The sequence below is a fragment of the Rattus norvegicus genome, chromosome 3 (genome assembly GCF_036323735.1).
Source record: "Rattus norvegicus strain BN/NHsdMcwi chromosome 3, GRCr8, whole genome shotgun sequence".
Lineage (NCBI taxonomy): Eukaryota > Metazoa > Chordata > Mammalia > Rodentia > Muridae > Rattus > Rattus norvegicus.
In genome coordinates this window covers 177655771-177668176 of record NC_086021.1, presented here as the reverse complement: position 1 = coordinate 177668176, position 12406 = coordinate 177655771, and the positions used below count along the sequence as shown (strand labels likewise).

The 12406-nt window shown below is 52.5% G+C and overlaps 1 protein-coding gene across 7 annotated transcripts in view; it reads left to right on the top strand.

Moving 5' to 3' along the window:
* Positions 1–12406, top strand: part of Nfatc2 (nuclear factor of activated T-cells 2) — a 132305-nt gene that overhangs the window by 79317 nt on the left and 40582 nt on the right. For 5 of the 7 annotated variants that reach the window (XM_039105143.2, XM_039105142.2, XM_017591799.3 and 2 more), the window contains exon 6: positions 6712–6852. In XM_039105143.2, the coding sequence (XP_038961071.1) occupies positions 6712–6852 (141 nt within the window). Of the gene's footprint in view, positions 1–6711; positions 6853–10708; positions 12064–12406 lie in introns of those variants that run through there. The other 2 variants (XM_017591803.3, XM_006235653.3) reach the window with 1 other exon arrangement.

The window sequence follows — 12406 nt, the reverse complement described above, 5'->3', positions numbered from 1 at the left end:
TCACAACCACATTTCAGGAAATACCTAAAGCGATTGTGCAGGAAGCCCTGCCCACCCAGGGCACAACATGAATTCACTTTGTTTCTTCTGCAGAGTGGGAGGTGGGTATGGGCTTGTCTCTCTGACACATGCATTTCCACCGAGGTGTAATTAAGGAACTGTAGGCTTCACTGAGGTGTCATTTAGCTCAATGACTAAATACGTATATCACGCACGCATGTGCGCACGCATGCACATATGCACACACAAGCACACTCATACACTGTCTTATACGCCCACGTCACCACCATTCCTACCAAGACACAGAGCACCTGGCCCTGTCAGGTCCCTGTCACCCCCCTCAACTGCTTCCTCTTCCCAAGCTCCAGAGAGAGGCAGTCACCGATCTGCGACCTGTCCCTGGTGATGAATGTCCCCTGCTCTGTGACTTTGTTGAGTGGAATGCGTGCACAGGCTGTGCACCTTGGGGTCCTGCTACTGCTTGATTCAACAGTTTACCCTCATGGATGGCTGAGCAGTGTTCAATTGTAGGGATACAATGGCTTAGTTACCAGCAGTGGGTATTGGCCTGCCCCGGCGGTGTGAGTGTTAGGAGAAGGATTCCAGCATTCTTGTGTGGACAAAGGCCTTCCTTTCTCCTGATAAACACCCAGGGAAGGTGTTGCTGGGTCCTTGGGTGTCACATATTCTTGCTTCTGTACTTTTTAGTCTCTCGTTACAGGGTGCTTGAGTATCTTCTTTGAGACCTTGTATATAAATAAATAAAATTTGCACCTGGGAGAGGGCACACAGGCCTGCCTCCCAAGAAACTTGTCAGCAGTGGCCCAAGACCACTTTGAGCAACACCAGGGGCCACAGGAGGGTGAGAAGAGTTTGAATAGTGGTTAGGAGTCTATGTTCTGGATCCAGAGGTCTGGGTTCAAATCCAGCCTCACTAACCACTTAGTGCCAGGGAAGTTATTTAATGCCCCATGCCTCAGTTTCCCTATCTGTAAAATAGGAGTAGTTATAGTGCCCCACTTGTGCTCTGTGGGTATGAACACGTGTTTCACATAACAGCATGGCTGTGGTCACAGCTGTAGCCCTCTCTCCCGCCGTGATGGGTCCAGAGTGGACAGGTCACCTGTGACAGTCCCTGTAGCAGTAGGAAGCAGACTCGCCCTGCCCCTGGCTGTTAGCACAGCATCACAGAGCTCGTAGTCTGGGAAACAGCAGGTGCATGTGAGCCTTCGGCAAACACAAGGTGCCACGGGGAAACACAATGGGGCCACACACCCTGCCACTCAGGAGGAGCCGGGTTACCAGCTGGGGGAGGAGTGGGCAGCTTGGTAAAAGTTGCCAAGAGAACTGTTCTGCTGGGAGCACGAGCCCAGGTAGCTTTCCTGCTGGAAGGCATTCCTCCTCTCCCCTCGCTGGCCCTCTCCTGGGAGCAGGCAGGGCTGCCCTTGATGGAATGAATGCACATAGTGTCCTCACAGGCTTGCAGGTAGCGGTCCCTCTTGGACCTCATTAGCCCTCGCTTTCTCCCTCAGGGATGTTGGGACATATTTGCTGAGCACAGACATGCACCAGTGACCCAGGCAGGCCTGTGGCTCAGAGTCCATCCCCTCCGAGGCTGAGGTTCTGGAAGACTGGCTGCTTACTGTAGCCCTAGCTTGCATAAGAAGGGGCCAAAGCCCCAGCTCTCTCCTCTGTCTCAGCAGCCTTGGGCCCCTCATTGATCTTGGAATCTATCAGTGAGGTTCATGCAGCCCCGAGGGAGAGTCTTGTTAAGTAGAGATGTTTGAATATGTCCGTGGCATTGGAAGGAAAGAAAGAAAAAGAAGAGAGTATAGTCTAGACTTTGTGCTGTGTGGACGAGATGGCAAGGAGAGGAACCTCCCTGCAGGGTATGTGCTGTCCCCCTTTCTTCATGAGGAGCTTGAAGCCTCCAAGGCCATGTGGTGACACCTACTCCCTGGTGGGCACATGGACAGTCCCCATTACAGGAGAACCTCCAGTAAGTGGTCACAGCAAGGCTGGGGCTGGATAGCTCCTTCTGGCCCAGCTTGGATCTTCCGTACCAGACTGCCTTTCCAAGTCAGGGCCCTGGCATCCCGTAGTCAGAGGAGGCCAGTTTGGGCCAGTTGGCCATCACTAAGGAGGCAGAAAGCACCTCTGGCCTGTGCTGGGAATAGCTTCCCTTAGGACCCTTCTCCCAGGGGCTGAGTCCTTAAGTGTGGGTCCGAATCCTTTTCATCTGCCCCCGTTACCCACAAGCTTCCAAGTGTGTCCCTTGATGCAGAGTCCTTGACTCTAGAGTGGGAATAATCCCTGTTCTTTAGGCTCATGATATTTAGCAATAAAAGTAAAGGCAGCTAACGAGTGTGGGAAGAAAGGCTCATCTGCTGAGACCCAGTGCTAGATACCGTGGAGCTAGACTTGGAGCTCTGCCGGCATGCTGCAGCGTCCTCATGCTGACAAAGAGCCTCGCCACTTAGTGCTGTGTGCATCAAACAATATAAACACACACACACACACACACACACACACTCACACACACTCACACACACACACTCACACACACACACACACACACACACACACACACACACACACACGACCTGCCAGGACCCAAGGTCCCCCTGTGGTAGTAATTGTCTCACCCTGACAGAACCCTGGCTCTGTAGAGACACCTCCCAGCCAGCCTCTCCTGTGTCCCTCCAGAGGCTCCCAGGCAGAGTATGTATGGCCTTGGCCACTCACCCCTGTTGGCGTGGGAAAGGACTCGTGAGTTTTCCCTCAAAGTCTCTGAGGTGCTCACTGCTTGGCGGCAGGTCAGCACTGGCACTGGGAAAAGTGAGCCGCCGCTCCCGGTGGATTCAGAGCTTGTAAAAATATGGGACCCCGAGACAATTTATGAGGTGCCAGAAACAGGACAGGAGCAGCATCCAGAGGCTTGGGGCCACTTGAAAGCATAAGCAGGAGCCAGGGTCCGCTTTGTCCCCAAGCTGGAGTCAGCTCACAAGGATGGATTTGAACCCAGGCAGGGTTTGCATAGAGAACTGTAGATAGGAAGGTTTGGGTGACCTGGAATCTCTAAGTCACTTGTGGGAGCTCTGGGGGCTGATGGGAGCTGTGGGAGAGCCAGGGACTTCCTGAGAGCTCTCTGAGGTCCTGCATGCTGCTCCAATTAGCAGTAGTAGCTGGTGGAAGTTGCATCAGGCAGAGCTGTGGGCCCCAGGAGGGTCGCTCCAGCGGCCACTCACCTCTCTTCAGTTCCTCTCGGAAGCTAATTGGATCGCTTTGCTTCGCTAAGGGGTTCTCCAAGGACTGAGGCACTGTCTGGGAGAAGTCTCCCTGTCCTCAGGTGGCCTCTGCAATGTGGAACTGAGCCCTGAACAGTGTGTGATAAGCCACGTGGGAGGAAAGGTAGCGTGCACACCTCTGGCCTCTGCCTAAGGTACGCAGATATGGGGCCCCAGGAAGTGGCTGGGCTTCTCTGGACTTTTACTAAGCACTGCCTCAAACTGATGTCACTGCAGATTCTGAGACACCCCTTTCCGAGACAGCAAACCTACCCTAGATTCGGGAGCCCCTGACAAGCATCAGAGACCATTGGTGGACCAGGCCATACTGATGTCATAGGAAGCTGCACCCTGAGCCCGTGCCGATCTCAGCCCTGAACATTCCAGCATGCTGAGCACGCAATGAACAATGTTGCCCATCCCCGTACTGTGCCAAATAGTGAACAGAAGTGCACACTGCAGGTCACTAAGAGGTCATTGTGTACCGCCACAGGCTACGTGGTTCCAATCACACTACATTTGTCTTTTCATGCCTAATTCCTTTTATATAGAAGGAGACTGTCCAGGTGTCAGCACTTTGCTCCCTTTTCCTGGCTGAATAATATTCCAAATAGGCATACTACCCTTTGTTCACTCACGTATCCACTCTGGACATTTTGGTTGAGATGATATGGTTTGACAGCTATGTTCTAACCATATCTCCTGAGTACATATGGTCTGTACGAAGCTTACCTGGGAAGCGGCCACCGTTACCATGGCACAGAGGAGACTCTCAGACATAGGACTTCTATTGCCCACAGAAATGAGATGGGACATTGTGGTGACTGTGGCCGTCTGGGACCATAAGGATTGCTTAATTAATAATCACAGCTGGGGTCCTACCCTCAGATTCCTTAAGTCAGAATGTCTACCTCTGTTACTCTTAGCTAGGAGTGACCTTGTGTCCCTCCTGCTGCAGGAGACAGCAGCATGTCTGCGTATACTTTGGGATATCACCGCTGGTAGGCAGAGCACTACTGGCATCCAGTGGGAAGAGATGAGAGATTCAGGGTGTTGCTGAATCCTAAAGCAGCACGTGGCATGAGCCCAGAGTAAAGAAGGGTTCAGTCCTGAGGTAGGAGACACGGAAGCTGAGAATCTATATTTCAGAAGTCCAATGGGGTGTCAGGCTGGGGCCGGGGAGGAGCCAGGCGCACGCCTTTTTCTTGAGGTCCCATTCAGAAGGTTTGGCCACACCTCACACGCATGTGACACAGAAGCTTCTAGGAAGCTGGCGTGCTCTCCTTATCCTTTTATTAAAGACTCCATCCCCTTTGGAAGATAGCAGTTGGGAAGAAGATAGCAGTTGTACCCAGGTGGCTAGGAGAGGAGGCTGCCCCAGGCCCTTGCACTTGTGCAGTTCAGTGTGATTCACAGCAGGCTCCCACCCCTCCTGGCCTGGCCCCGCTCTGCCACCCCACCCCCACCCCCTGGCTGGCTGCAAGCCCTTGGCTGGTCTCCCCAGTAGCCATGACTCAGGTTTTCCACCTGCAAAATGGGAGGGGTGGCTCTTGCTGGCCTCTCCAGCGCCAGCAGCCCCTAGCCCTCCGCCCCAGCTCCATCAAAGGCGATTCTGAAAAGCCGGCTGTGTAGTTGCTGTTCTCACTGCTAGTAAACCTGCCTTAGCAGTAGTTCAATTAGAAAGCCAAGGGGCTCCCACGCTGAAAGACAGCTTAATAACATGCTCATGTGGGAGGAATTAGCAGTTTTATCCGCCCCTCAACACATCCTGGAGCCCACAGATTCTATGGTGTTGGGATGTGGTGTTTGCTCTGAGAGGAGCGCATCAGCCCCACGGGGCTAGGCAAGCCACTGGGAAGTGGGTGGAAACCTGAGGAGTCCCTAAGTTCATCCCCTGACCAGTACGCCCCGCCTCCCCCGGCCCTGAGGACAGAGGAAGAGGGTGATGTGTGCCGACTTGGAAGGAAAGGGTTAAGTTTGGGCCTCACGAGGCCGCTGCTCAGGCTCCCGGCTGGCTCCCAGCTCCCGGATGGGGAGGTCCAGGGGCCCTGGCATGGAAAGACCTGGCCCTCTGCCCAGCCCTCAGCTCTAGGAGAAGAGCCAGGAGCACAAGCTGACTCACCAGGAAGGCAGGGCTGAGAAGGGAGGGAGGAGCCTACGGGAGTGGGCGGAGGGAGGGGCCTATGGGAGTGGACGGGACCTGGCTATAGCTAGATCTCCTCTTGCTGCTGACCCACCTGCCCTATTCAGTCTCCTGCAGGCTGACTTCCATATAGGACTGAGGGGTGGCTCTGGGCGCTGGGTCTGCTTCCGGGGTTTCCCATTTCAACCAGGCAGGAATCTGTCCATAGCTCTGCTGTTCATCTCTGAAGGCTGCTGTGGGAACTTGAATGCATTGTGCAGGCCTGTCCCAACCGACCAGCTTTCATGCATTGTAGATAAGGACAGCAGAGAGAGGAGAGACCTGTCTTCCCACACTCAGCCACCTCCTGGGGCTAAGGAAGCTTACATGGGGTGCCCGAAAGCCAGCTTTTCTCCAGAGAAGGGCTAAGCAGGAGGGAGCATGGGAGAAAGTGGGGTGGGGGCCAGGAAGTGGAAGTGTGGCCCAGGAGACCTCCCAAAGGAGGCCAGAGTAAATAGGATCTGAAGTAGTGAGGGAGGGGCCATTCACACAGGGTGGAGAGCAGAGCCCAGGAGAGCACAGAAGCTCAAAGATGGTAACTAAGAGGTACCTAAGATTCCTCAGAGGTGCTTAGGAGTACAGTGCTTACCCAGCATGCCTGAGGACCTAGGTTCCACCTCAGGCAGATACACACACTGTCTATCCATCTGTCTATCATCTATCTGTCTGTCTATCTATGTATCTATGTGTCTTTATGTATCTATCTATGTATCTATGTATATATCTATGTATCTATGTATGTATCTATATGTCTCTATATGTATCTATGTCTGTATCTATGTATGTATCTATGTATCTATGTACCTATCTATGTGTCTGAGAAAGACAGGGAGAGATAGAATATTCTAGAAGTTCTAGAAATTGGCAGGAATGGATGGCTTATGGTCAGAATCACTAACACACTTCTGCTGGAGTGTCCTAAACTCACATGGGGGGTATGAGTCTGGGTTGGAGGGTATAAGAAGAAGCAATCTGAGCAGTGGAGACCTTGATGGAGGGATCAACTGTGCCCATCCCTGCACAAAGGAGAATGAGGCCCTAGTCCATCCTGTTTCTGCCACCCCTCACCTCCGCAGGGAAGACAGCCATATCTACCCTGGATTCTTGCACATTGGTTTATGGGGCTTATTGCTCTTTCAAGGTGTGACGCTTGGAGATGCCCACTTGGGTCTCTGTTCCCACCTCTCTGCTGCAACTCTGGATTTCTCTGGGTCATGCTGTTTCTCTTCCTCTTGCCTTCAGCTCAGCGCTCTGCCCACGAGCTGCCCATGGTGGAGAGACAAGACATGGACAGCTGCCTGGTCTACGGCGGCCAGCAGATGATCCTCACGGGCCAGAACTTCACAGCTGAGTCCAAGGTTGTGTTCATGGAGAAGACTACAGGTCAGTGGCTTTCTCACTTGCTCTCCATTCTCTGAGCTAGACAGAAGTGAGCACCACACCACACTCCAGCCTATTGGGTAATTTCCCGTTCTTCTGGCTAACCCCACAGTGATCCACAGCCTCGCAGGTCACTGTTAATGTGGGTGGCATACTCGAATTGGTCCTTGGGTGTTTCCATGGAGACTAAACTTGCCCTCTCTCATCCACCTTGACTTTGTCTTGAAAGATTTCTTTCTTCACATAGGAAAACATTTTTAAAAATACCTTTTCCTATTATTAAGAGGAGAACTGGGTGCTTTGCAGCTAGCTACGAGGCAGGCACTTGAGTGCCAAGGTCGTCCTGAAGTGGGCACTTTGTCACTGAGGTTTGCTGCACAGGAGAAGCAGTGGGAAGACGCTAAGCTCTAGGATGTGGGTCCCCTTTTGGAAATGTGAGTGTTGGGTCTGATGAACCGTGGATTTCCTTAGATTAAGCCAGGGTCTCATCTTCCAAAGGTGAGGTGTCTGGGAGTGGGGCAGCAGAGAGAATCTGGCTACTTGCAGAGGTCTCTATTAAAATCCCGTGGCTAGATGACCCATAGTATGACCTCCAGTGGGGACAGGGAGAACAGCAAGCAGGTTCTGAAAAGCCCCATGACTGTCACGGTAGCAGGGAGACAGCAGAGCAAATTCTGTGAGAAGCCTGAGGTCTGGGCTATGGCTGTGGTGATCTCAGGGATCTGTGTCCCAGGGTGGGGGGTGGGGGAACAGAGGACACAGGAGACACACTGGGGTAGGAACTGAAAGTAAAATTGATGACATAGTCTGTCCCCATGGCGGGAGAAGGTCATGTCCTTCCCCAGACCCAGTTGACACCGTTGGTGGATAAGAGTGGTAGGTCTTCTGTGAGCAGAGCATGTTCCCAGCCTGCCTGCCTCTCCTGTCTGGTGTGCCTGTGCTAAGCAGGGAACAGGCAGGGAGCAGGGGCTGAGCCACTACCCACAGGACTGCCATCCGGATGAATCTCTGCTTACAAGGAAACATTTTGTGTTCAACTGTGCTTCCTCCTACGTGAACATTTGTGTGGGTGCTTCATTAGTTCCCCAGAACCTGGCTATCAGCGGATGTGGTGTATCCCACTGTAGGACCTCACAGTGCATTATGAGATCAGATCTTTTCTATTGAGACTGTGACACGGAGCTAGAGACACGGTTCTATTCAGTCCAGGCATGCGTGTTCGTTCCATTTCCCAGTGCTGTGATGGAGGCCTTACCAAAAACAACAGAGGAAGGGCTTGCTTTGGCTCCCGGTTTAAGGGTCCAGCCTGTCACAAGGGAGCTGGTTAGATTGCATCTGAAATCAAGAGGCAGAGAGTCCAGAGGGCTAGTGTCCAGGTTCAGGCAGTTAGGGTGAGTCTTCCTACCTCAATCATCCTTGTCTAGATCGCTCCTCACAGGCACACCCAGAGGCTCGTCTCTTAGTTGATTCTAGATCTCATCACATTGACAGTATTAAGCATGGCAGCCCAGTAAAGAGGTAGGGTGCCTTGGCAGATAGTTGAGCACGTGATCAACACGAACTGTAGATGTGCAGGAGACAGTACCTTCTCTGGGTCGGATGCATCTCCAGGATGAGAACACTGTCCTTAGGCATGGCCAGACAAACATGACCTTAAAGCATCAAACTAAAAAGATAAGCACGCGGGGTTGGGGATTTAGCTCAGTGGTAGAGCGCTTGCCAACAAGCGCAAGGCCCTGGGTTCGGTCCCCAGCTCCGAAAAAAAGAAAAAAAAAGATAAGCACGCTTGTCACTCATGGCCAAGGTGACACGGTGTTGACAGGGAGAAAGAGCTAAGTAAGGATGGGTGGGTGGAGCCTACTGAGGCCCTCCTGCTGGGAGCAGCCGTCTGGCCAGCTCTGGTGTCTCTGTCAGTATCTTTGATGAACTACAAGCTGAATGAGTGAGTGCTGTTAGCAGCTATGCAGCCCTCTTGGTTTCTAGAACCATCCACACCGTGGCCTCACCATTTGGCCTTGCAAAGTCAAGTGAGCCAGTGGGAATACGCAGGACACATTTCCCATCTCACTCAGCATCCTCGAGCTGAATGTCAAGGCCAGGGTCCTCACCTGTAGACAGTCTGTAACCTCAGATGGTATGTAACCTCGTCTGTGGTTTTGCCTGTGAACTGGAACGCTAGTCCTGCCCCTGGAGTTGGGGGTGTATGGGAGTCACGTGCCTTGAGATCACAGCTTGTGGTTATAGAATATGTAGGTTTGTCTCTGTGGCCCTCCAGCCTCCTCAGAGCTCTGGCCACATGCCTTCTGTGAGGCACATGTTGTCCGTGTGTGGGTTTGGCTTGGACAAGAGTGGGAGATGGGAGTGGGGCTGTAAGCTGCATGGTCCCTGGCTGTGAAGTCAGACTATATGATGGTTATTTTTTAATGTCAACTTGTCACAACCTGTACTCACCTAGGAATGGAGTTTTAATGAGGAATTGTCTAGAACAGGTTGACGGGTAGGTCTGCAGAGAAATGTCTTGATGTGGGAAGATACAGCCCCTCGTGGGTGGCACCATTCCCTAGGCACAGCAGTGAAAAAAAGCTACCTGCATACAAGAAGCAGTCAGCATGAGCACCCTCATTGTTTCTGGTTTTTTTTTTTGGTTCTTTTTTTCGGAGCTGGGGACCGAACCCAGGGCCTTACGCTCACTAGGCAAGCGCTCTACCGCTGAGCTAAATCCCCAACCCCATTGTTTCTGTTCTTGATTATGGATGTTAGGTGACCAGCTGTCTCAAGCCCCGGACACTAAACTCTGACCCACAACCGGAAGCTGAATAAACCCTTTCTTTCTTTTCATTACCATTGCACTCCTCAATGGAAGAACAGGAGTTCACCCAGAAAGCCAGGAAATGGTCAAAAGCAATAGCCACTCTGCTCTGCTCTAAGCATTTGCTTAGGTTATGCTTAGGTTATGCAGTCCGATAGGCCTCCAAATGAGCTACTTTCCCCCAAGTTCAAGAGCTGAGACTCCAAGCACAGAGAGGTTAGATAACTTAATGAAGGTCACACAGCTGGTACATGGTAGGGATAAGTCTCAAGTCCAGGCAGTCTGCCTGCAGGCTCTATGAAAGCTCAGACCAGGGTTGATTTGCTCTAAGACCCTTCACCTTCCTCAAAGCATGGACTTGAACCGGGTTGTAGTGGTGGAGAACCCTGAGTTCTGCTGAATTGTTGATTACGGTATCGGTTTCACTGGGGAGAGTCTTTCACATTAACTCCAGGATCTCAGGGACCAGCGAGGCTTCTGAGGCACCCCAAGTATCCCCCCAAGAAGTGGGCTTCCCTGAGATGGGCGTGTGGCTCCTCTCAGCCCTGATGGGGAACTTTAATATTTGCAAGGCACAGAGTCTGCTCTTTTGACCCTGAGGTTTTACCTCCTGCAGGGGGATCCGTGTAGCTAAAGTTGGTTTTTCCAAAACCAGTCCTGTGTCCATCTCCATGGACACTTGGCCAGTGGGTGCTGCATGTAGGGTGGGGTGGCCAAAGTTTTCCAAGGCAGGGGAATCCCAGCTGCTGTTCCCATTAGGAAAGGTGACAGCTTCAGGCTAATCTTAGCCCCAGAGTTTGGTCATCAGCACCGGGAGCCTCAGTATGCTTTTTATAGCTGTCCACTAAAACGGGCTTGGCACTTTCCTCTCCATCAGGAGGACCAGCTGAGGAGGTGGAAAAACAGCAAGGCGGGGGTGGGGTGGGATGGGGGGGCTGCGGGGTGCCTGAGTTAGGAGAGCCCCGTGTTTTGGAAAGCGCGGTTCTATTTATAGCAGCATTCATAATAAGGATTATTGTGAGTTTTGGTCCTATTTTTAATTCTTCGTAGGACCTGCAGGGACCTGTGAGACTCAGCCTTTGCCCATCTCTCTGATCTCAGCTGACCGTCTCTCCCCCTGGCTTTCCCGGCTGCAGAGAAACCCTCCTGCTCGCTCTGTCTTCAGATGCTCCGTGCTCCTTCCTGCCCCAGGATCTTCGCTTGTGCTGCTGGCTCTGTAACATTCTGCCCCTGTTCCCTCGAGTACCGTGTCTCCTCTTACACGGAAGCCATTCTCCCCCGAGAGGCGTTCGTGTTCAAATGCTCGTGGCTCAACCGCCCCTCCCCTCAACCCAATGTCATCTCCTGTCCCTTCGATACTCTTTATTCTTCAGGTGGCACTCAGAGTTCCACCTGTCTATCTCCTCTCTCTTGGGACCTCTGGCTCCCATACTCGACTGTCGGTTCCTGGGGAGCAGGGATAATACGCTGTTTGCTGCTGCACTCACAATGGTAGCATTATGTCTGCTAAGTGTGCATGTGTGTTGTGCTGAAGGAAGGCAGTGTCCCCCTTCGTTGTCCCTCCCGCCATGAGAAGCAGCTGTACTATCTCCCATTTTACAGACGAGTTGACTGAGGTCCAACGATATCAAACCAGAGACACCCTGGGTTAGCCCCCCCCCAACCGGGGAAAGATCTGGAACCCTACGGTGTGCCATGTTGTCACGTCCAAGAGAAGTCAAGAGGGTAGTACTGTTCCTGTGTGCTCTGAAAAATAAACGATGCGTAGCCTGTCAGGGAAGGTCAGGCTGGGAGGCCAGGCCGTTCCTGCCCTTGCTAGGAACCCTGGCCCCTGGCCCCTGGCCCTGAGCAGAGTCGGGGGTCCCAGCAAAACATTGCAAAACAGGAAAAAATCTAAGGACACAAAAACACAAGCCGTGTGGTTGAGGAGACAGGGTTGCCATGACTCCAGGCGACTCTCGAGGCTGGCGTGATCCAGTGTTTTGGAAGGTTCCTCCATGTGATACAGGGTTTTGGAATTCTTCAGCTGGTAAGTCCTTCTTAATTCAGGCCCCTGGCCCTGGCCAAGCCACTCCCGGGCTCTCTGTGTCCCGCGGGGGCGTAGGCTGGACGCAAGCCCACATCAAATTACTCAACTCTACAACTAAAAGGTTTTGAAGCGGGTTCCTCGGTTTGTTGGATGGTTTTCTTGGCTCGGTCTGATGGCAGAGGCTCCCATCACCTGTCGGGAAGGCAAATTGATTCTTTTTTTTTTTTTTTTTCAAGAGGAGGCGTGGGCGGTGGAATTCCCTTTTTCCCACTGAGTCACCGAGGCCAGCCGTGACTCACTTTATTATTCCCAGGTTCCCAGAGGCTATATCATTTTGGGCTTTGTTTAATAAATAGAATCGTGTATGCGCTTAAAATACAGTTTGAAACATTTTTGCTCAGTAAGTAATTCTTCCGTGAGCGGGGGTGACGAGGGAATCCCAGGTACCTTTTCAACACCCCCTCCTGCACCTATTTCTCTGTCATGTGGGGTGTGGCTTCCTGGGGCCCGGAGGTGGGGGTGGGCTTCTCTGAGCAGTACTGACTCCAGGCTGGATGGCATGACTAAGATTCAGGGGATCTTTGCCCTCAGTGACTCACTGGAGGCCAGTGCCATACTCTAACCGCCTCCAAAGACAGAGGCCAGACAGCCGTTCTGAGGCCTCGCCGGAGACAGAAAACACATTATTTTCAGAGAGCTGAGTGTGCGGCCCAGCCTCT